Source organism: Leiobunum rupestre, chromosome 2 (assembly GCF_980474605.1).
Source record: "Leiobunum rupestre chromosome 2, qqLeiRupe1.1.hap1, whole genome shotgun sequence".
NCBI classification, from domain to species: domain Eukaryota; kingdom Metazoa; phylum Arthropoda; class Arachnida; order Opiliones; family Sclerosomatidae; genus Leiobunum; species Leiobunum rupestre.
Window position 1 is genome coordinate 49625734 of NC_143385.1, and position 23754 is coordinate 49649487.

The window sequence follows — 23754 nt, forward strand, 5'->3', positions numbered from 1 at the left end:
TCTGAAATGAGAAGAGCGCCCATTTCACCTTAAAAAAAGGGGGAAAACGGAATATCATTCATTACCCCTATCAAAATAGTCTGAAATGAGAAGAGCGCCCACTTCACCTCCAAAAAAGGGGGAAAACGGAATATCATTCATTACCCCTATCAAAATAGTCTGAAATGAGAAGAGCGCCCATTTCACCTCCAAAAAAGGGGGACAACGGAATATCATTCATTACCCCCATTCAAAATAGTCTGAAATGAGAAGAGCGCCCATTTCACCTGCAAAAAAGGGGGAAAACGGAATATCATTCATTACCCCTATCAAAATAGTCTGAAATGAGAAGAGCGCCCATTTCACCTCTCAAAAGAGTCGAATAAGCGCCAAACGAGAAAAGGGATCTATAAAGCTGATGTAAGGTTTTCGTCACGGAGTTGGAAGTGACGTAATTTACGTCATATCCCGTGATGCGTAACGTTTCATTAGAGAAAAGGTTTTGATGGCGTACTTATAAGTGATAATAATAATCACCCTTATTCTTATCGTTTTAACAATAGTGGTGGAAGACTAGCCTAAGCCAGAGCTGTCAAAAAACGAAAATATCGAATTCACCCGAATTACAATGTTGGCCTTGTGGTTGGCGAGTTTAGCACTCCAATCTCTGCTAATAATTTTCGAGACTATTCAGATTCGAGATTAGGACACTTTTTACAATCTTTCGGTGTTTTTCACATTCGAGACTAATAATTTTCGAGACTATTCAGATTCGAGATTAGGACACTTTTTACAATCTTTCGGTGTTATTCACATTCGATACTAATAATTTTCGAGACTATTGAGCCGCTTGCAGCGGCCCCGTTGAGAACCCCGAATTCGCGGCACTGTGATTTTACGTTCCATACATTTAAATGTATTTCTAAGGGGTTATTTAGGTGGTTTCTCTAAGTTTAATGTAACCTAAGGCTATGGTAAAATTAAAATACTATTTTAATCATTATTGTGACATCAAACTATTATTTTGATTAAAAAAGTTAATGGTAAATTTACCGGTAAATTTACATCACTAATTGAAATATTCGACCTACATTGATAGAGCTTAAATATCACGTCCCTTATTCACTTATTACTTAACACTTTCGTCATCGAAACGCTAAATCTATGTTTCATTTGAGATTTTTGTCGTTTACGAATAGAGGACCGTTGGTCAAACACCAATTTTTAATTCTTTAATATTGGCACTTGGAAAACATTTACCAATGAGGCGAATCTAAATATTTGCTTCTGATTCCCTTAACATAAGAATGACATACTTTGCGCGCGTAACTCACGGGGCATGCTGTCGGTCTGCGAAGATTTTAATTCGAGATATCGAGGTTTGACGTGTCAAATTCCTGATACTTGGGAAATTTAACTTCAAAAAACCGTAAAACCTGATAAAGTTATTTCAACATTTATCCAATGTGAAACCGCAAATTATTATAGCCATTTTCATAAACTCTCTTAAGTACTCCCAAACAAATGTTATAAAAAGAGGTTTATATTAACTTCTTCATTGTTGGCTCCACTTTGCCAAGTTAGATATTTCCGAGTTGGTTTCGTCTCCAATAGCTCTGTGTGAGGTTTGGAGCTTCTTGGCTCAGTTGACACTAAGATGTTTCTGCGAATCGACAATTATTATCATTATATATATTAACATCATTTAAAGTCATTGTTGTAATATTAGAAATCAAATTCTTTATATATATAGTATGATTTTATTTTGGGGGAAAATATGATTCTGTGTAATTATACTAAATATTTTTAAGATTAAAAGGAAACTCTATTTCTGTCAAGACACCTTGCTTTTCCTCTTTTACCTTAAAGTTTAATTAATTAAATGAATAGATTGCTCGTATTGTGATGGTTGATGTCAGCTCACAGTCTCTTAATTTAATGTTGAACATAATTCTAACTTTATAAGATTCTTATATTAAAATGTTCTTAACGGTTCTTTAAACGCGTTTGACGTTTTCAATTAATTATATGCCCGTAGAATTTTGTTTTCAACATTCTTAATCAGCATTTAATTGGAAATTTAATCAGCATTTAATTTACATTTATTTGACAAATGACAGGCATTGGGGGTGAAATATAACAATTTTTATACTCTTCGTTGCGCCACCGTTATAATTTCTTGTAAACAAAGTGAATGGTGTATTGTATTGTAGGTGAAGAGGAACTGAATAGAGAATGGAGTATTGTACTGTAGGTGAAGAGGAACTGAAAGGAGAATGGTGTATTGCATTGTAGGCAAAGAGGAACTGAAAAGAGAATGGTGTATTGCATTGTAGACGAAGAGGAAGGGAAAAGAGAATGGTGTATTGCATTGTAGACGAAGAGGAAGGGAAAAGAGAATGGTGTATTGTATTGTAGGCGAAGAGGATCTTAAAAGTGAATGGTGTATTGATGGTGAAGAGGAAGGGAAAAGAGAATGGTGTATTGTCGGCGAAGAGGAAGGGAAAAGAGAATGGTGTATTGTCGGCGAAGAGGAAGGGAAAAGAGAATGGTGTATTGTCGGCGAAGAGGAAGGGAAAAGAGAATGGTGTATTGTCGGCGAAGAGGAAGGGAAAAGAGAATGGTGTATTGTCGGCGAAGAGGAAGGGAAAAGAGAATGGTGTATTGTCGGCGAAGAGGAAGGGAAAAGAGAATGGTGTATTGTCGGCGAAGAGGAAGGGAAAAGAGAATGGTGTATTGTCGGCGAAGAGGAAGGGAAAAGAGAATGGTGTATTGTCGGCGAAGAGGAAGGGAAAAGAGAATGGTGTATTGTCGGCGAAGAGGAAGGGAAAAGAGAATGGTGTATTGTCGGCGAAGAGGAAGGGAAAAGAGAATGGTGTATTGTCGGCGAAGAGGAAGGGAAAAGAGAATGGTGTATTGTCGGCGAAGAGGAAGGGAAAAGAGAATGGTATATTGTCGGCGAAGAGGAAGGGAAAAGAGAATGGTGTATTGTCGGCGAAGAGGAAGGGAAAAGAGAATGGTGTATTGTCGGCGAAGAGGATGGGAAAAGAGAATGGTGTATTGTCGGCGAAGAGGAAGGGAAAAGAGAATGGTGTATTGTCGGCGAAGAGGAAGTCATCAATTGACTTTTAAAGCCATTAACTCAGGTGCCCGGGTTACAATGCGTAGGAGGGTGGTGGCAAGACCATGCCACGTGATCCAACAACTCCCTACACTAACTACTATTATAGTTGTTCATTAGCAACTATTAAAATATATTATTAAATAGTTGTAAAAATATAAAGAAACGACAGTCACAGTAAATTAGGATATATCAGATATAGTATAGACAGTGTTATTTAGAATCATTGAATGATTGAAATGGGTTTAAATTTGAATTTAGTATTCAAAATTAATTAAAAACATCGGGGGAATTTTGTGTACTTCAAAGTCCGTGACATCTTGTGTTGATTTAAAAAGAAAATTAGATTCAACAATATATTTTTACCAAAATTATTAAATTAAATTTAAAAATTTCGATTACCAAACACATAAATTCAATTTGGGCTTGAACTTAACGCTTGTTTGAAATGTAAAATAAATTATGATGGAAAGGGTTATCTTGTAATTCGCGATGGGGTTGATGTAAAATAAAACCGAACCGATTGTGAATATGAAAGAAAATCAAAAGCAAATCTTTACGTTTACTCCATAACACACACTGATAAAGTGTTTCCTTTGCTCAAACCGTGGCGGGGGGAATTCGACCATCATGCTCGCGAAGAGTCTTCACGCAGTCATTCTCCTAAATAGCAATAAAGACATCCTCGTATAAAATGAAAAGTAAAGTCGATATTAAGATATAATTTCTCGGAAATTGATAAAGGCCGAAACCTTTCTTTATTATCAAAAGATAAATTTAAATGTTATCGAAGCAAAGTTTCCTCTGAAAATCACGAAAGTTGATTGTAGCAAAATAAAATTGGAATTCCTAAGAAACTTATTCTAGATTACACGAATCTAGAAGATGATGTATCAAATGCATTTCTCAAAAGTATAAAAGCTGGTGAAGAAATGTCATAATGCTCACAGGACGTTTGCGGACGAACCCAAGAGTGACATATTTCGCAGCAGAAGTCGTCGGAACTCAAACAAGAGTCAACAATGAAGAAGTTCAGCTCCATTTTCGTAAATACAAATTTATTTTATTATAGAAAATTTTAATATAATAGTTAAGCGAGGGATAACAGTGGGAACGGGCGACATTAATAATGATAATCAGCTAGGCTAATACCCAAGCCTTAGGCCTAAGTTATCAAGCGACTTTAAAAGCCATTAATCCAGGTGGCCGGGTTACAATGCGTAGGAGGGTGGTGACAAGCCCTTCATGCCACGTGAGCCAACCGCTCCTTTCTCTAACTGTTACCGTTAACCTCGACAAGTCTTTAGAGTCATTTCCCTAATACGGGAACGGTTGGTAAATGATTTTTTCGATTTATAAAGTCGGTAATGATTCATTTTTTAATTTTATTTCTTTAATCTAAGACAACAGCCCACTTTTATTTATAGTTTAAGAAATAGCTGAAAGCAATTCGCTAAAATGGCGAAACTAATCCATAATTTTATCAAATCTAGTCGTTTTAAAAATGTCAAGGTGTTAAAGCTTTTTCCATTACCAAATTAAATATAAATTTATATAATGGGTTACAGAGTCGGAGCTCTACAATTTCAAGTAAAATTAAGTTGTAATTGTGCCACCTTCGTGTGTTTCAGATGACAATGGCTTTGTCGTTGCTGGTGGCTGATAATGCGGTGATAGGGCACGTCTTGTTGAAATTGTTGGCGGAAAACACAGACTCATCGTTGAATTTGGAACGATCACCACCGCTTACAGGACCATATCATCTGGTTCTTTTCGACGGAACCTGTATTGAATACAACGAAACCACTCGAGAAGTACACGGAGGATCTGAATGCGTCGAGGGGAACTACAGGGATTTATTTTCGTTGAGAAAACTCAATTCCCCATTTGCAAGTTCTAAAAGCCCTAGTTCTCTGTCCGAGAGGAACACCATCCCCAAAACCCTCAATCACAACATCGCCCACAACATCAACGACACCCTTATCGAGCAGCAGTTTTATTATCTTTACAACGTTGAGACCAAAAAGGTTTTAGATAGTGACGCCGGGAAAGCTGTCGTAAACCAACAAACTTACGCAAATTCGCAGAGATTTCGAGTAGAAAATATCACTGCTGGTCTCGTCATACGATCAATCGAGACGAACTTCGCTTTAACGGTCGATAGCAGCGCATCAGGCGAATTCGCGCAAGCTACGTTTCTGCCTTTTACCAATGACGATACTCAGATCTTCCAGAAACATTCTCTTCTAGAAGGATACTTCAATTTGGTCCCGAATTCCAATCGGGAATTATACCTGGTAGTGGATGGTAATGTTCCCCTCGATTTGGCTCCTGTTGGGACTGCTTCCAAAATAGCCACTCATTTCAATAAATTTCTTCAGAAGTTAGCGTAGTATAAAGGTAAAATTATTTTGTTTGTTGTCTTTATAGGATCTTTTCGGTAAATATTTAATTTCAACATTTGGTTCTTCCAGCTTGAATAAGAAGTTTAAAATCAAATGTTTTTGAAATGTTATAATTGTAAACTTCACTTTCTAAATAAATTATTTTAAATCGAAAGAGTGGCGTTTGTCGTTTAAAGTTAATTACTGATTTACCAGAGATATTAGTTATTAAAAGATACAAGATAATTTGCTTCATCATAAAATATTCGAAAAAATGTATTTCTACTTGTTTGAATTTCAACCTATTAATTATTAACTCTATTAAATTTTTATTTTTAAGGGAATAGTTTCATAAAGAAGACGCGTTAGAAAAAAAGTTTTGGTATGTGGAAATAATAAAATTTGACCGAAATAATAAAAGTTCTAGAAACCTTTTAACTTACTGGTTTGGGAAAACATTCCGACGTTGGAGTTTCGGTGGTTTGAAAACCTTTGCTGGAACTCTATAGAAACTGGAGAAAGAAACTTCGTATTTGGTGTCAGTGGCCGTCCGAGTCGATTCCTCGTATGCCTTAGCAGCTCAGTTCATCAGATTAGGCGACAAATATTTGATTTAGAATTCTTCTTGGGAAGTTTATCGCTTTTAAATTTCATCGTTACGAATGCGTGAAATTTAATTTTCTTTTTAGACTAATTATAAATGTCTTCTAACTGTCAAAATTTAAGTTGGTTTTCTCATTTGCAATGGTATGGTTATTTTTTATACATGTTGTATGCCGACGTAAAATAAATGTACCTCCAATTTGGATTATGAACTGATAGTTGTCGCCACGAATCGGAAATATTTTTTCGCGTGTTTTTTCTTACAAAAAAGTTAGCTAAATAGGTTTAACCAACTGTTTTTTATCTCTAAATATCTTTTGGGCTAAAGTGACTGGTTGTAAGTACGATCCAAATTGAAACTCGGTACGATAATCCAGCGCTGGTAATCTGGCAACCCTGCGGTAGTTGCTAAATGCTGGTCGTGGCCAAAAGTTGTAGTTTTCTTTCACGTGTTCAATTTCTGTGGTGTAAATACATGTATTGAAAAATTAGATAATTTTTGAAATTCAAGAAGTTGAAAGATAACAGGGAGTCAGTGGCGTAGCTGATGGTCCGCAGGGACCGCGGTGCGGGGGAGCTCGAGCTTCAGGGGGAACTCGAGCTGGGGGGGTGGGGGGCGCTCACCATAAAAAAATTAAAAAGGGGGGGCCCCATAGAGATTTTTGCGGGGGGTCCTCTGAGTTCTCAGCAACGCCACTGCAGGGAGTTATTATCTTCTTAAAGAGCTATTATTTGTGTGACAAAGTCATGAACGATTAAACGTACACGTGACTGGTAAATTTAAGCCTTTGCTGTTTCAAATCATTTACCAATACTTTTGTTTTATAGTTAAGCGAATTAATCATAACTATTCAGGTTTGTACCCATTTTTACTACATCTATCTACCAAATATTGATTTAAAATATTTTAAGTATTTTTTAGCTGGATATAATTCATGTGATGATGTTAAATCAAAGCTAAAGCGCCGGCGAACCACAGCTAACCTGTGATCGTTGTGAGATAAGAGTTTCGACCGAAATTTTCAATTTATTTTAAAAGTGGGCGATCTGTCCTGTAATATCGTTATATTATTATTCTTAGGATTTTTTATTTTATTTTAGGTGTTCTTTAGTTGATTTGAATGTTTTTGACGCATTTGTTTAAAAATGGTATGTTTTATTTTTTTCTGTATATTCCTCATTTTTGAAAGTTTTTGAAGAGGAAGGGAAAAGAGAATGGTGTATGGTATTAAAGGCGAAGAAGAAGGTAAAAGAGAATGGTGTATTGTATTAAAGACGAAGAGGAATCGAAAAGAGAATGGTGTATTGTATTAAAGGCGAAGAAGAAAATAAAAGAGAATGAGGTATTGTATTGTAGACTAAGAGGAATAAAAAATATTTTTGTGTATTGGATTGTAGGCGAATAGGAAGGGATAAGAGAATTCTGTATTGGATTGTTGGCAAAGAGGAAGAGAAAAGGAGTCTGTATTGTCAAAGAGATCTAAGTTTTCAACAACTCGTTGTTTTACCGGGGAGACGGGTTCTGGCTTTTGTAACCCATAAGGGCACTGGCGCTTTATGATATGTTAGCCGTGATTAAATAGTCATATTTCCACCTCTAGCTTTGGTCAATTAGGGGCCGTTATCTGGGATTCGGCTCGGGCTAACGGGGGCGGGTCCACGCGTGTCTGGTGCCTTGGCGGAACTGGATTTCCAGCTGTGCCCGTCGTCTGGTGGGCCCATTTCCAAAGAAGGCTGAGTGTCATTCCTTATCCCCACAGCCGTGTGTGAAGTGGGTGCTGGTCGTCCCACTGTTGACCCTTTTGGGGGGTTGGATGGCTTGCGTCAACGATACGACTGTCGGGAGCAGGGTTCTATCGCGGCCCCTGGCAGCTTCGTCATCAGCCCGGGTTGTGGACGAAAGCTCACGGCATTTTGTTAAGATTACCCCGTGATTAAAAATGAGTTCGACTACTCTGAGGTGCACCGGTAAATAAATTTTGACCACATGTTTTAAGGAGGAAAAAGCGAGGGGAAGGGGAATTGTTTAAAGCCCTGTGGGCCAATAAGAATGAAAAAGATCATTGTAGATTGTGTAACAGCCAAGTCCAGTTTTCGTCAATATTCACTCGTGGCGCGGCAGTCTCTTACGTGGTTACAGATTCCAAATTCGCATCGTGTTGCGAGGCTTACAGAAATATCGTTGGTAGGTATGTGCCATAACTGGAATTTCTTCTAGTCTTTCGCGCCAAGTCTGATTATTTGGTTCCAATTTTGGTCGCTGCCTCCTGGTTTTGAACATTTTTGCCGCTGCTTAGTGGTTTCTATCGAAGTTGATCACTGAAGTCGCTCGGTGACTTAGGCCTAGGGTTTTTCCTTGGGTATTAGCCTAGCTGAATCTTAGCTGAATCTTACAATATCAGAATTTAATAAAGTAAAAACTCATTTTACTTAGCGGCAAAAGAGATTCAATTGGCGCCATTTATTATAAAATGTCCATTTAAACAGCAAACTTCCAAAGTTGGTTTCCTTGTAAGCAATTTTTCAATGCGTATATTATTTGTCATGAAATATGGTGAGAGAGGAAGCAAATCAAATTGAAACTACGGGTGCCATTTTTCGATGCCAGCGTTCGTACAGACTCTTATGACCTTGCAATTTATATATAATCCATATATATTTGGTATATAAAAACGTTTTTTCAATCTGAAATTAATATTTTGTTCGATAATATTTTTTTTACAAAAATTAATAAATTACATTTAAAAATATCGATTACCAGACTCATTACTACAATTGAGGCTCGAACTTAACGCTTGTTCGAAATGAAAAACAAATTATCACAGGAAAGGTTATCTTTAAGTCTCGATGGGGTTGATGTAAAATAAAACCAGAGTTTCAACGAATCGACTGTTAATATGAAATTAAATGACCGAAGTGTTTAATCAAAAGCAACGTTTACTTCATTATACACATGGGTAAAGTGTTTCCTTTGACCATCTCGTGACGGAGGAAATTTGATAATGTGACGTCGATATTTAAAAATGTCTATGAAATTGATAAATGGAAAAAACACTTCGTAATTAACAAAAAGATAAAATTATCAAAGCAGAGTCACGAAAGTTGATTACAGCAAAATGAAATTGGAATTCCTAATTAAGAAACTTATATTAGATTACATGAATCTAGTAGATGATGTATCAAATACATTTCTCAAAAGTATAAAAGCTGGTTAAGAAATGCCGTAAAGCTCATAGGACTTTGCAGACGAAACCAAGTGTGAAATATATCGTTCCAGAAGTCGTCGGAACTCAAACTAGAGTCAACAATGAAGAAGCTCAGCTCCATTTTCGTAAATATCAATTTGACTTAACATATTTGTTTAAAAAATTTTAAACACTTGGCCGTGTATTTGAGACAGCTGGCATAGAAACGGTTAGTTAAGCGAGGGATTACAGGGGAACGGGCGACATTTTAGACTTATTTCCTTAATACGGGAATGGAAGGAACGCTTTTGGATAGAAATGGATTAGTTGGTTTTAAGTTCGGGAATGGTGGGTAAATGATTATTCCTTTTAAACAGTCGATAATTACTCATCATTTTTCGATTAACTTTCCTTATTCTAAGACTATTTGTAGAGGAGTTAATATTGAAAACCAAAACTGCTGTTTTCCTTACAACTACCACTTACTTCAAAATATGGCAGTATTTAATTAATTCAGCCAATCTAATAAATCAACTCGATTTCAAATAATCTGGTGAATTAATACAATAATAAATTTTAATTGAAAGGCTATTACTTAAGGAGTTTACGTAATAATTTCAATTCGAAATTTAATTTTGTTATCAGCAACCCACTTTTTATTTACAGTCTACGAAATCGCTTAAAGCAATTCGCTCATCGTGGCGAAACTAATTTATGCTTTTACCAAATCTAGTCGTTTTAAAAATATCAAGGTGTTAAAGCTTTTTCGATTACAAAATTGCTTTAACGAATTAAATATAAAAGTATATAATTGGTCACATAGTTCGAGCTCTACAATTACAAGTAAAAAAATTAAGTTGTGGCACCTCCATGTTTTTCAGGTGACAATGGCTTTGTCGTTGCTGGTGGCTGATAATGCGGTGATAGGGCACGTGTTGTTGAAATTGGTGGCGGAAAACACAGACTCATCGTTGAATTTGGAACCATCACCACCGCTTACAGGACCATTTCATCTGGTTCTTTTCGATGGAACCTGTATTGAATACAACGAAACCACTCGAGAAATACACGGAGGATCGGTGTGCGTCGAGGGGAACTACAGGGAACTATTTTCGTTGAGAAAACTCAATTCCCCATTTGCAAGTTCTAAAAGCCCTAGTTCTCTGTCCGAGAGGAACACCATCCCCAAAACCCTCGCTCACAACTTCGCCCACGACATCAACGACACCCTTAACGAGCAGCAGTTTTATTATTTTTACAACGTTGAGACCAGAAAGGTTTTAGATAGTGACGCCGGGAAAGCTGTCGTAAATAAACAAACTAACGCAATTTCACAGAGATTTCGAGTGGAAAATAGCACTGCTGGTCTCGTCATACGATCAATCGGAACGAACTTCGCTTTAACTGTCAATAGCAGCGCATCAGATGAATTCGTACAAGCTACGTTTCTGCCTTTTACCCATGACGATACTCAGATCTTCCAGAAACATTCTCTTCCAGATGGAAGTTTCAATTTGTTTCCAAATTCCAATCGGGAATTATACCTGGTAGTGAATGGCATTATTCCTCGCGATTTGGCTCCGGTTGGGACTGCTTCCAAAATAGCGACTCATTTCAACCAATTTCTACAAAAAGAAGGTAACATTCTTTTCTTTGATGTCTTAATTTGATCTTTTTCTAAGCATTTCATTTCAACATTAAGCCACGAATCGAAGGCCTTCTACGAAGATTTGATTCTCCCCGCTTGAATAAGAAGTTTAAAATCAATTGTTATTGAAATATCCAAATTGTAAACTTCACTTTCTAAATAAATTATTTGAATTCGAAAGAGTTTAAAGTTAATTATTGATTTGGTTTAACTGGACACTAAAGATATTAGTTACTCAAAGATACAAGATTATTTACTTCATTAAAAAATATTCTACCAATTTTAATTTCCACTTGATTGAATTTCAACCTATTTATTACTAGCCCTATTTAATTTTTATTAATAAGGGAACAGTTTCATAAAGAAGACGCATTAGAAATTAAATTTTTGGTATGTGGAGATAATAAAAATTCGACCGAAATAATAAAAATTTTAGAAACATTTTAACTTACTGGTTCACGAAACCATTTGGTCGTTTAGTTAGTCATACTAATTGATGCAAATAAGAATAAAAATTGAGGGCAATTTTTAAACTTAAGCCCAGTTCACACTATACAATTAATTGGGCCACTTAAATGTATCCAACTAATTGTAATCAAGAAAATTGCGTAGTGTGAACAGAAATAGTTGGAAACATTGTTACAATATTTCTGTTCACACTATATAATTTTATTGCTTACAATTAATTGGATACAATTAAGTGGCCCAATTAATTGTATAGTGTGAACTGGGCTTTAATTTGGCGCTTTTGTTGAAGAGTTTGACCGAAACGGATGCCGACCTTGTAATTTCGGTGTTTTGAAAACCTTTGCTGGAGCTCTATAGAAACTGGAGAAAGAAACTTCATATTTGGAGTCAGTGGCCGTCCGAGTCGGTTCCTCGTAAGACTTAGCCGCTCAGTTCATCAGATTAGGCGATAAATATTTGATTTCGAATTCTTCTTGGGGAGTTTATCGCTTTTAAATTTCATCGTTACGAATGCGTGAAAAATAATTTTATTTTGATTAGTTATATAAATCTTTCAATTAAATCAAGATTTAACAAATTTACTGAATTATTTTAACTTACCGTCAAAATTTAAAGTCGGTTTTCTCATTTATATATGTTTAGTTTTCTTAATGTAAAAAAAGCCAAAGTTTGAAAGATATTTAATAATGTTAAGGTTAAGGGGGCTATTACTAATTGAGGAGTGTTAAGAGAATTTCTTGCCTAATTTACGAGCAGGGGTATTGTTTATCTTCGTTACGAGGGGGGCGGTCGGGGGGGTCATTTCTTTTGAAAGACGTTATTTGTGGGCGTCTTATTTCTGTATTTCTTTTCGGGTGATATTTTAATTATTTCATTTTGAAACCATTCTAATTGTGAGACGAAAAGGGTACGACCATAGTTACGTCAACTTTAAAGCCTTACAAATCTACTACTCGCTGTTGGTTGTTTAGGCGCCTGCGCCAAATTTTTCTTCAGTTTCTTTAACAATATCTGAACGGGCTCATCTCACACTAGGAGTCCTAGCTCGTTTTGAGACTGAGCCCAGGCTTTATTATGAGAATGATACGAGCCCGAGATGAGACCATTAAAATAAAGTAAATTTCTGTGAGCCTGAGCTGAGTCCGATGTAATTTAGTGTGTTACTACGATTCCGAGCTGAGACCATATTTTTGTAACGAGCCCGATATGAGACCTTTTAATTTTTAAGAGACGGTTATGTGTCCGTTTTTATACGATTATGTTACCCTTCGCCACTGGGGAGCGCTGCGGCGCAGAGCAACAAGTGCCGTAAACGTAACGCTTGCTTTCTCACCGACACGACCAACTTTGATTACGTGCTGTTTGCGCTTAACTAAAGCGCGAACAGCGCGTGATCACACTTGGCCGTATCGCCCTTGAAGAGAGCTCTGGCTTACTGGGTTGATACGTAATTTACGTTACTGGTTATTTTCGATAACGTGATTTAACCCAGTCGTTTTCTGATTGGTCCAAAGTAAACTTCCTTCTAGAATTTTCGAAGATTTTTGTAGTGAAGAGAGTACCAGGCTGTTTCGTTCGACTTATGATTTATAAATCAATATGAAAAAATATTAAGACTTAAAAGAGATATTTAAAGACTGGAATGAGCCCCGCGAGTTATGCAAATTCTAATGAGACTGAGACGAGCCCTTGTTAGTATCAGAAATAAATATGAGCCCCCAGACAAGCTCAAATGTTTAAAGAGAGGATTTGTGAGTTCGAGACGATCTATTGTAATTAGGAGAAAAATATTAATGAGCCCGGGACGAGCTGTCGTGTTTAAAAAAAATATTAATGAGCCCGGGACGAGCTGTCGTGTTTAAAAAAAAATATTAATGAGCCCGGGACGAGCTGTCGTGTTTAAAAAAAAATATTAATGAGCCCGGGACGAGCTGTCGTGTTTAAAAAAAATATTAATGAGCCCGGGACGAGTTGTCGTGTTTAAAAAAAAAATATTAATGAGCCCGGGACGAGCTGTCGTGTTTAAAAAAAATATTAATGAGCCCGGGACGAGCTGTCGTGTTTAAAAAAAATATTAATGAGCCCGGGACGAGCTGTCGTGTTTAAAAAAAATATTAATGAACCCGAGACGAGCTGCGGTGTTTTTAAAAAAATATTAATGAACCCGAGACGAGCTGTCGTGTTTTTATAAAAATATTAATGAGCCCGGGACGAGACTAATGTTACAACTTTAGAAAGAATAGCTAAGGTTTCTAACCAAATTGACCAGCCTTTTATAAGCAGAAATACATTTATTTCGTTTCAGCGTTTCAGCTGTTTAGACTTGTTGTAAATCTCTCGTCCTTCGATATTTGAAAGTTCTCTTAAAATTTAGCATTAGTAGTTTTTATTGCCAGTGTATCCTAAAAAAGCCACGGTGATGCGGCTACAATTTAAAAAAGATTTTTTTTAAATTGATTTTCGTTATTAAACCAAAGAGAATTAAGGGAAGGAGTAGCAAGTCTAATATTTCTGGCCGCGGGTTGAAAACTAGTGAATTCTATATAATAACGCCAATAGTGCCATCTTTCCATTGTTTTTCCAACCCTAAGATCAAAGTTATTGGCGTCATCTCGTTGAAATATTGGCACTTATAAAAAGCGTGACTTTAAAAAATATGGCTGCAAATTTGAATCTGGACAGGATAAAATTGAAAGGTGAGTGAGAGTTGCTTTATGTTAAAATTTGTTCCATAAACCTAAAGTACTATTTCAACATTATTTTATAGCGGTGGTTCTGCGTTGTGCAGAATCGAGCTTTATACAAATGGAAGAATCCTGCCGTGAATTCATAGTGGAAAAGGACAGCGTTTTGAAATTTGGTCGTGAACTAGGAGGATATTCACTGGAAAATGTTAACTTTCTTGAAGCTATTTCCCAAAAATTATTTTCTTTAGTCAAGGACTCTAACATTAGTCATTCAAATGTTAGAACCGATTACCAAACCATAACAAACAGGCTTTGTTTCGACGAAAGGAAGGATGGTGACATTTTAAAGCTTTTTTTAGCAAGTAGCTCCTTTAGTTTATATTGTCATTTTTTGAGGGCAAAACCATAATTCAAACCTTTCTCCAAAAAAATTTCGATAAACTTATGTTTGAGTTGAGAATTGAAATTAACACGTTACACCTCAAACATGAGAAGTTGAAAGCGAAGAGGCCACCTGAAACAATGGTACTTGAAGTTGAATGCGATCACCAGTTGAAGAAGCTCAAAAATGAAGATGTTTTGAGATATGTTGGCGGGTTTGTGGTCAGGAGGCTTATCGATCAAAAATGTCCTCCAACAACTATTCATAATATTACAAAACCAGACACAACTGTGGAAAGGCATGAGAGTGAACAATGGATCGCAAAACTTAACCGGGGAGGCCTTACTTCAATATTTTGACTTCATTTCGAAAATCAAAGCGCTCTCAGACCAATATTACGCGCACGATTACAAACTTGTGAGGAACCAAAACCTAAAAAGCAACGCAATGACAGAAGTACTAAAAAATAGTGATATTTCTAGAGAGTGGTTAACTCTTCATAGTGGACCTGATCCCGAAAAGTGGTTAAAAAAATTGCTTGATTGTTTCTTTAATTTAAGAGGAAAAGTGACTTAATTGGGGAATATCAACATGATAAAAGAGAAAGTATTCGTGAAAAGAAAGGACTCAGAGAAAATATGAAGAAAAAAAACGAGCTAAAGGTTATTACAAAACAACCATTAAAAGAAAATAAAAAGCATCGCCCTCTTCAGAAATTAAAGGCTTGTACTAGCAAGAAGAAAGAAAACATAGATTTGAGTTTTATAAAAGAAGACCGGGATGCAGATTTATATCTGCAGTATTTACACGTACCTAATGAAAATAAAGATTAAAGCTTTTTAGAAGGAGATCCAGATGCAGATCTCTTCTTACAATATTTGTAAGTATCGTGGGAAACTGTACCCATTACATTGTGATAATGAAATTTTGATATAGTCTATTTATACAAACTGTGATAGTGATTTATATTAAATTTTAGTTGAGGAAATACCATAAAGTTTGGTTTACAATCTATGTTTTAAGCAAAGTTATGAAAGCAATAAGATTCTTTTATTTTTCTAGTTTTATTAAGAAAATTGTGATAATGGTTACCATTAAATGAAATCAAACAAATTTGTTGCAACTATTCTTTTTCAATTTGAGTGTTTCCACCAATTGCATCTAAAACAACGCTCCTAATTGATTTGAAATTGTCCTTGTTAGCACCATAATGCCATAAAGTAGGGTTCGTGTTTCTTCCTCCAGCTGCTCGTTGTTTTCCAAACAATTGTACCAAGGGGTCTTGGTTGAGATGTCTCGTTAAAATATAATCTGCTCCTTTGTTCAGAAGGAATTTCACTATTCTTGAAATGGAGAGAGCTAGAATGTTAACGACTCATCATTAATTACATTATCCAACAAATATTCCTCAAATTATTTCATTACTACCTGATATTTTCAGTCCTTCGATCGTTTCTCGACTAAGAAGCATGCGATCTCTTTTGACTTTTTGAAAAATCACCTTCTCTGTTCATAACTTCATCGAGGTAAGTTATAAAATCAAATTCTAACCACTATAAGAACATTTGTTTCAAAATAATAGCTAAGTGTGAATACAACAAATGCATACTTTCAATCTTTCGTCATCGATGCTCGTATATGGGAACGTGTCTGTATTTTGTGTCTTGATCCCTTCCGTACGATTTTGGACATTGCAAAGGTCAAAAAACTTATTTATGACTCTAATAAATTTCACTGTCTCTATATATTTTCCTTTTTCCAGTTTCGATGGCTGAAGCGACAGTTTCGCTCATTACTTGAGCTGCCAAATTAACCTATATAAGAATATATACAACAGTTAATTGATAGATCGTAGATTAACCAATACTTTTACCTTCATTTTGCTATGAGTGTACAGGAACACATGGCAGTACGTGAGCTTCGGTAAATGTTTGAATTCTCCTTTTTTTCTTAACTTGAGGTAATATAATCGTAGAATTACTTTCCAACTAATTTCTTCTCCACTATTCCACAGTGCACGAGATTTAGAATTAGCGCCGCTATTGCAAAAACCGTTACGTGCAGTTTTTAATAGATGAGGCACATCAGAAATGAAGAACAACGGTCTCTCCTCATTCATTGCAAATAAGTTCGTTGTCATATATGGAAAATTAGGATTGTTTTCCTGGCTCAAGAGAAAAGATTTACGATTCGCCACCGCACCATCACCTACAACTGCCAAAATGCGAAACCCACTGATCTCAAGCTTTCGAATAGCTTCCCAGGGAAGACTATGAAGTTCAGCACTGCCTATGCCTTTTGTACCAAAATGTGCAAATGGAATTTCAATGTCGCTAGTTATTCCTCGGATCATCAGCTGCAAAACATGAGTTGCTAGAGGTTGAGTAGTTTTCCCTTTAATTTCATTCTCCATGTCGTTCAATTTGTTGTGCGTTTCGAATCCAGTTAGTACACCAGTTTTTTTATCACTAACAAGGTCCTCTTTTATACTAACTTTGTCCAATGACAATGCAAAATATTTTTGGTGTTCTGGCAGCTTTTGAATGTCACACTGGTTTGCCATTTCCTCAAACATTTCAGTTGAAAAGCCTGGTCTGTTACTAACAGTGTGATTGTGGTTGTAAAGAGTTCTGACTTCTGGTACTAGGTAGGAACATAAAGTTGGTTTTTCGTAAGGCTTCATAACTCGATTTAGACTTGTTCTTCATATAAATACACCATTTTAGGAACATGGGATTCCACCTCAAAAATATTTTTTCAAACGATCCAGTCTTTGCACATTTACTTCTACTTTTTAAAAGTGTCATCATTGATTCGATTTATTTCTTGTTTTTGATACTTGCAATACTCGTTGTTTCGATTTCTTTATCAGTTTCTTAGCTGTTGTGTTTTGTGCCTTCAATTTGGTTCGATATCTTAGTTTCCTCAACAGTTTCTGAAAAGTTTGACAAAGTTGAAGGCCATATTTTTGATAAGTTTCTGGAAGATACCGAAGATCATATTGTTATCTAGTTGGTCTTCACCTCTACTTTATCCAAAACATATTAAAATCACGCTCTTCTCTTTTTTGCCTAAAAGTGAAGCTCACGCTCGCACTATTCTCTTTTTTGCCTAAGACTAGAAGACGCTCTTCTTTTTTTGGCCCGAGAGTGAAGCTCACGCTCGCACTATTCTCTTTTTTGCCTAAAAGTGAAGCTCACGCTCGCACTATTCTCTTTTTTGCCTAAGACTAGAAGACGCTCTTCTTTTTTTGGCCCGAGAGTGAAGCTCACGCTCGCACTATTCTCTTTTTTGCCTAAAAGTGAAGCTCACGCTCGCACTATTCTCTTTTTTGCCTAAGACTAGAAGACGCTCTTCTTTTTTTGGCCCGAGAGTGAAGCTCACGCTCGCACTATTCTCTTTTTTGCCTAAAAGTGAAGCTCACGCTCGCACTATTCTCTTTTTTGCCTAAGACTAGAAGACGCTCTTCTTTTTTTGGCCTGAGAGTGAAGCTCACGCTCGCACTATTCTCTTTTTTGCCTAAAAGTGAAGCTCACGCTCGCACTATTCTCTTTTTTGCCTAAGACTAGAAGACGCTCTTCTTTTTTTGGCCCGAGAGTGAAGCTCACGCTCGCACTATTCTCTTTTTTGCCTAAGACTAGAAGACGCTCTTCTTTTTTTGGCCCGAGAGTGAAGCTCACGCTCGCACTATTCTCTTTTTTGCCTAAAAGTGAAGCTCACGCTCGCACTATTCTCTTTTTTGCCTAAAAGTGAAGCTCACGCTCGCACTATTCTCTTTTTTGCCTAAAAGTGAAGCTCACGCTCGCACTATTCTCTTTTTTGCCTAAGACTAGAAGACGCTCTTCTTTTTTTTTGGCCCAGAAAGTTCGGTAAAGATAGCTTCCAATATTCCAACATTAAATCGAGTGATATCGGAGAATTTGGATACACTACACCTCCCACTAATGGTTTATCTAAACTGAAGGTCAAAAGGTTCACCGCCGAAACTTACGAAATGTCGTTAACGCTAAAAAAAATAAACCACCTTAACACACTTTGGCTTGTTGGAGATTTCATAGGGAACAATTCGAATCCTTCGTGGAGTGGGTATATGGCAGAAACAAATATATCGTCACAATACTATAAAACGTCAGTTGCACCTGTACCTTTCATAAATTTAGACCCATTAAATTTGAGTACAATTTATACTCAATGTCAATGAAACAAAATTGAGTAAATGCAAAAAAATAATAAATGTAGGGAAATTTTAGGAAATTACAATTAAACTTGGCTAAATGGGAATAGTATTGGGTAAAGGCAAATAAATTGGGTTAATGCGAATACATTTCTAAGAATACACCAATCTCGCAAGGGAAGGAACACAAGCCCTCCTGGTCTGCAGCGCCATTCTCCGTTGGTGGGAAATACCGAAACTATTAAGTTACAAATTGGCCGAGTTTTCTCCCTTTCGTGCCCCTTATCTTACTTTCTACACTTGTAGCTAAACAACGCCTCGGCAGATTTGCTTTAATAAAACGAAACTTTGACCAAAGTCGTGGTAAAACCATGGCGTTAATATTTATTTAACAAGCCCTGTTTTATTTAAATTATTCGAAGACAGCGCCACCTACCAGGACTTATATCGTTACTCTATTTTAAAAGATTTTAAAACGGCACTGTTGAATCCGTAAGAAAATAAACTTATGACGTGTAGTTAGTTAAATTTAAATTCAGATCATGTCATTAATATTTTCGAATTATTAAATAAAGTGGCTGACCTTCATTCAGTAAATACGTTAAGAAATTATGACAAAAGCTATTAACGGATGCTATAGAAATATACGGTTGTATTGATTCTAAAACGTCCAAAGTCCATTTCATTTGTAGCACTACCAAAACCATTTATAAAGTCGATTCGTAATTTCAACTTCAGCAAATAGAAACGTTTAAGAGCACTAAAAAGGAAACTCTGTAGCACACTTCGTCCGCGACAGGACTCGAACCTGCAATCTTCTGATTCGAAGTCAGACGCCTTATCCATTAGGCCACGCGGACGACGGCAGATTGTGTTTATTTTGCGTCTTCGTAAGTAGATAGATTTAGTTTCAGGGTTAAATGAACTTAGGATAGTAAACTTCTTTTATTTTTTAATGGAAGCTTTACTACGCGCTATTGTATACAATAAAGGCGTTTTCTATTTATAAATATTAATATAACGTATATAAAATCAAGAAAATTAGACGTCGCATAGGGCATTCGAGTTTACTTTCCACCATATAAACCTTCTGATTAAATATATTGAGGTATACTTACCTAGCGTCGTTGCAGCCTTGATCCATGAGGAGGCGGGCTTGGACGAGAATCCATCATTGCACCGCGATGGGTTTGACTCCAACTTTCTTTTGCAAATTGCATTGGATGGGGCGTATAATTTCTGGTAGTGGGGTCCTGCGTTCGCGCTCGACCCTTTACGAATAACTTAAAAATAAACCGGTTACTTTTACTGTCTGAACAATTAGGTAATTGAGAAGAAAATGTGGCTATGGGATTGGGAGCTTTGACAGATTTCAAAATTTGTCACGAGGCTATTTTTGAGTCATATATATATATTTCTTGTTAATATACATTTCAATAGATGACATTGAAGTCAAAACATTTGCAAATAAACCTAAAAAAAGAATCATAGAAAACGTTAGTGGTTTTAAGGGCACTTTAATTCGTGAAAATTGTTTTTTCACCCGAGCCCACTTTTTGACCCAACTAGATGAGTCAACTTGAGTTAATCACTGATCCATTTTTCCTGACTCAGCATTTTGATTTGAAAAGTTAGCTCGCGGGAAAAGTCTTTATTCAACTATACGCCACTTCAGTATTTTTTTGCGCCAGCTACAGCCGTTTTTCACAGGTATTTAAATTTTGGGATAAAAGAAGAAAGGGTAGAATAACTTAGATATATTAATTGTATAGCTTCAATGTTTTGTATTTAACATGCTAATTTTTCTCAAATCCTAAAAGGTTCTAGAATCTGAAAAGTCCTTCACCTAAGAATAGTATGAAAAAAAGGTTGTTATAATAATCATTATTAAATCATTAAAAATGTTTTCATGATTTAATCATTTTAACCACGATTTCATCATTTCAATCCGATTGAATTATTTAAATTTCCATTTAGTCATGATTTAATTATTCAAATTTCAATTTAATCATTTAATCGTGATTTAACTATTCAAATTTCAATTTAATCATTTAATCGTGATTTAATTATTCAAAATTCAATTTAATATTTTAATCGTTATTTTTTTCAAAATTCAATTTATTCTTTTAATAGTTATTTAATTATTAAAATTTCAGTTTAATCTTTTAATCGTGAATTAATCATGACTGAATACAATTAATCTTTTAATCGTGAATTAATCATGACTGAATACAATTAATCTTTAATCGTTATTCAATAATAACTGAATACAATTAATCTTTTAATTTTGAGCTACTTTGTTTAAATCTAGCTTGGACTTGGTGAGAAGAGCAATTGCAAAAATATAGAAACTCGAATAGAGAAAAATAGGCTGCATAGCTCTGTATGTCTGTATAATTTTATATGTTAATATTTTCTAAGAAGTCATATTTATCCAGACGTTAATAAGATATTCCGAAGAGTAAAGAATCCATCTCGACCCTTAAAATGAATCATGACAATTTACACGGTATATTACACCGAATAACATTGTGCAATCATTTATAAGCCATTGTTTAATATGTAGTTGTTTAACGATATCACCAACACCAAACACTTCTTTCAAATCGTCAGTTGAAAAATAAAGCTGCATGTTTAAAATTAATAACATTATAATAATTAGAATAATGAAGTGCATTGTACCGGAAATAAAAATTTTGCGTACCTATTAGAGCATATCAGCTGTGTCTTGCGCAATAATAAAATTAAATTAAAAATAATTGAGATAAACAATCAAATTTTAAAGTACTACGTTTAAATTTTAGATAAACTATCAAATTTAAGGAATGACATTTAAATTTCAGAATAATTACATTTAATTTGACTTTTAAAAACCACAGCAGTCTATTTGTCCAGGACCAAACGAAAATATAATTTTTGTCAGGAATCCATACCTCTACTTGGAATGCTTATCGCGGCAGATTTTCGTCTCGATGTGGCTGACGGTTATTTTGACGTCACTATGTTAACTTATCAAAAAACTAAGTGAGAGGGGAGCGCCCGCAGAGGGTATTTTTTATCTCGTAGGCGGGGCCAAAGCCGTCAGAGTGATCTTACCATCCGCGATACGGCAGGATAAGCATTCCAAGTAGAGGTATGGATTCCTGCTTTTGTATACAATAGTGTATCAGGAGTCGGGAATGGTTTGTCGGTGCTCCCTATCGCCCAGCGATTAAAATAGAGGCCATTTGAAGTTGGCGTAGTTAGCAAATCTTGAAACGGTCGTATCTCGGCCGCCAATTATCGCAGAGCAGCCGCAGTGCCTTAAATGAAAGATAATACTCCGTTCTTTACTTTATTTTTCTTACATGGCTTCTTTTGCCTATTAAAATAAACAAACGAATATTTAAGGCGTAAGACGTCTACGTTTGCGTTCCCCAGAACTAAGCAGCTCCACCTAGTTTTTTTAAAGCCGACTTTGCATTCCCTACCTAATTATCTTTAAATTAAGGTATTTCATCAGTTATTAGAAGATTTATTAGTGGTGGTGCAATAAGAAAAGTTAAATGGGGGTTGGCAGCATTTCGCTTTATTGAAACGTGAAAAATAAGAAAATACACCTATTTTAGGAACTAAATTTTCAATATATATATGTTGAATCTTGTAAGAACAATCAAATAAGTCCTCATCGCTATTGCACGAGTCACTGTCTTCATGACCTCTCAAATCGTCTTCAACATCATCCACCACGTTTGAACTGTTTGCCAATTTACACGCTGTGTACACTTAAGTCCGTTTAATATGAAAGTACATTCCGTATGCTTACATTTTCTAGCCTTAAAACCGTCTCTGGGGTGGGTGAAATATTCCAGTTGTTTCTAATACCAGTAAATAACGGACCTTATATAGCTTCTCATTTTTGGAAATATTTTTGAGCGCTTTCGAGCTGCCCTGACCAAGTGACCAGCCATTGAACTTAGGGAATCGCAGCCAGTAAAGCAATGTAAACCAAGAAGAGCTTAACAAATCAAAAGTAGTCCCTATGCAAGGTCCGGGTATAGAGTAGAGCACCTACCCGAGCACTTGCTATATTATCTCGAGTCAGAATGAAGCCGATTTTACCCCCTCGTATCGCAAAAACTATAGGTCGTATCAAAACAAGTGATGTATCGTTTGAAAGGTTACAGGCACGCGACAAACATATACGAATTCCATCGAACAGGGCTGAGGCGACGTTTCGTAGTAATGGGGCAAAGTAAGGCTTCATTTTTCTTCTTCTTCTTCTTCTTCTTCCATCTTCTCCTCGCAGACCGCTCTACTGCAAAAACTACTGAACCGATTTAAATAAAATTTGGTATACAGTTTAAAATTAAGCTCCCATTGTGCCTTCCAAAGGAGAATTTCATATCTGGTATAGTTCTTGAGCTATGGCGACAAATGTACAGTTCCGCGAGTCGGTAACGTAACCATGGAGTAATAAACACATAAGAAGTACTAAACCGGAGCGATCAGCGATTAAAAAAAAATAATGCAAAAGGTTTGAGGGTTGATTCTAGGTGAAAAAGTGGCGCTGTGTTCGAAAAAATAGTCTTCAAGGTTAAAATGCCCGCTATGACGTAACAAGGGGCGCTGAGTTCGACAACAATAGTCTTGCGAGTGTCAGGGTGGGGGTTGTCCGCCATAGGGCTTGTCGATAAATAAGTCCAGTTTATGACGTTTATGGGAATATAATTACAGATCTTGTCCTAGGGAAATAGATTAAACAATCGAATGCTACTGATTTATAGGTTGTTTCTAAGTGAAAGAGGTGCAGTGAGTTCGAAGTGTCTCGCCAGTGTCAGGGTGGGCAGTGTGCCGCCAGAGGGCGGTAAACGATGCCAATGAGTAATAAACACAGTACAAAACGTGTAAAGTTTAATAACAATCGTACAAGCTTATTTATTAACATTAAAAAATGAATTAAAGAGCATAATAACGTCACGTTTTCAAAAAATTAAAGTAAACAATATCTAAACGTACACAATGTTGGCGAAAGAGCTAGGAAGTTCTCAATATTCCAAATAGGTGAAAGTTTACTTTTAAATTTTGTTTATAAATATTATTTCCGCTTTGTTACGTTTGAAGGTATTATAATAACTTCACTT

General features: G+C 36.0%; 2 protein-coding genes and 2 non-coding genes across 5 annotated transcripts; 3 read left to right on the forward strand and 1 right to left on the reverse strand.

Moving 5' to 3' along the window:
* Window positions 1-4059: 4059 nt before the first annotated feature.
* Window positions 4060-5659, forward strand: LOC149957787 (uncharacterized). 2 transcript variants are annotated; one of them, XM_090164902.1, is made up of 3 exons: window positions 4060-4146; window positions 4732-5500; window positions 5575-5659. In XM_090164902.1, the coding sequence occupies exons 1-2, from the start codon at window positions 4123-4125 to the stop codon at window positions 5491-5493; spliced, it is 786 nt and encodes a 261-aa protein (XP_090021028.1). In that variant the 5' UTR covers window positions 4060-4122; the 3' UTR covers window positions 5494-5500; window positions 5575-5659. The 2 variants fall into 2 exon arrangements, with proteins under 2 accessions (XP_090021028.1, XP_090021027.1); XM_090164901.1 differs by lacking the exon at window positions 5575-5659 and having other exon boundaries at window positions 4732-5507.
* Window positions 5660-9331: 3672 nt separating this feature from the next.
* Window positions 9332-11057, forward strand: LOC149957788 (uncharacterized). The gene is made up of 3 exons (XM_090164903.1): window positions 9332-9418; window positions 10154-10910; window positions 10975-11057. The coding sequence occupies exons 1-3, from the start codon at window positions 9395-9397 to the stop codon at window positions 11004-11006; spliced, it is 813 nt and encodes a 270-aa protein (XP_090021029.1). The 5' UTR covers window positions 9332-9394; the 3' UTR covers window positions 11007-11057.
* Window positions 11058-19418: 8361 nt separating this feature from the next.
* Window positions 19419-19491, reverse strand: TRNAR-UCG (transfer RNA arginine (anticodon UCG)). The gene has a single exon. It is a non-coding gene; the product is annotated as a tRNA-Arg (tRNA).
* A 250-nt stretch (window positions 19492-19741) lies between these two features.
* LOC149957790 (U1 spliceosomal RNA) lies at window positions 19742-19905 on the forward strand. The gene has a single exon (XR_016479392.1). It is a non-coding gene; the product is annotated as a U1 spliceosomal RNA (small nuclear RNA).
* Window positions 19906-23754: the final 3849 nt, after the last annotated feature.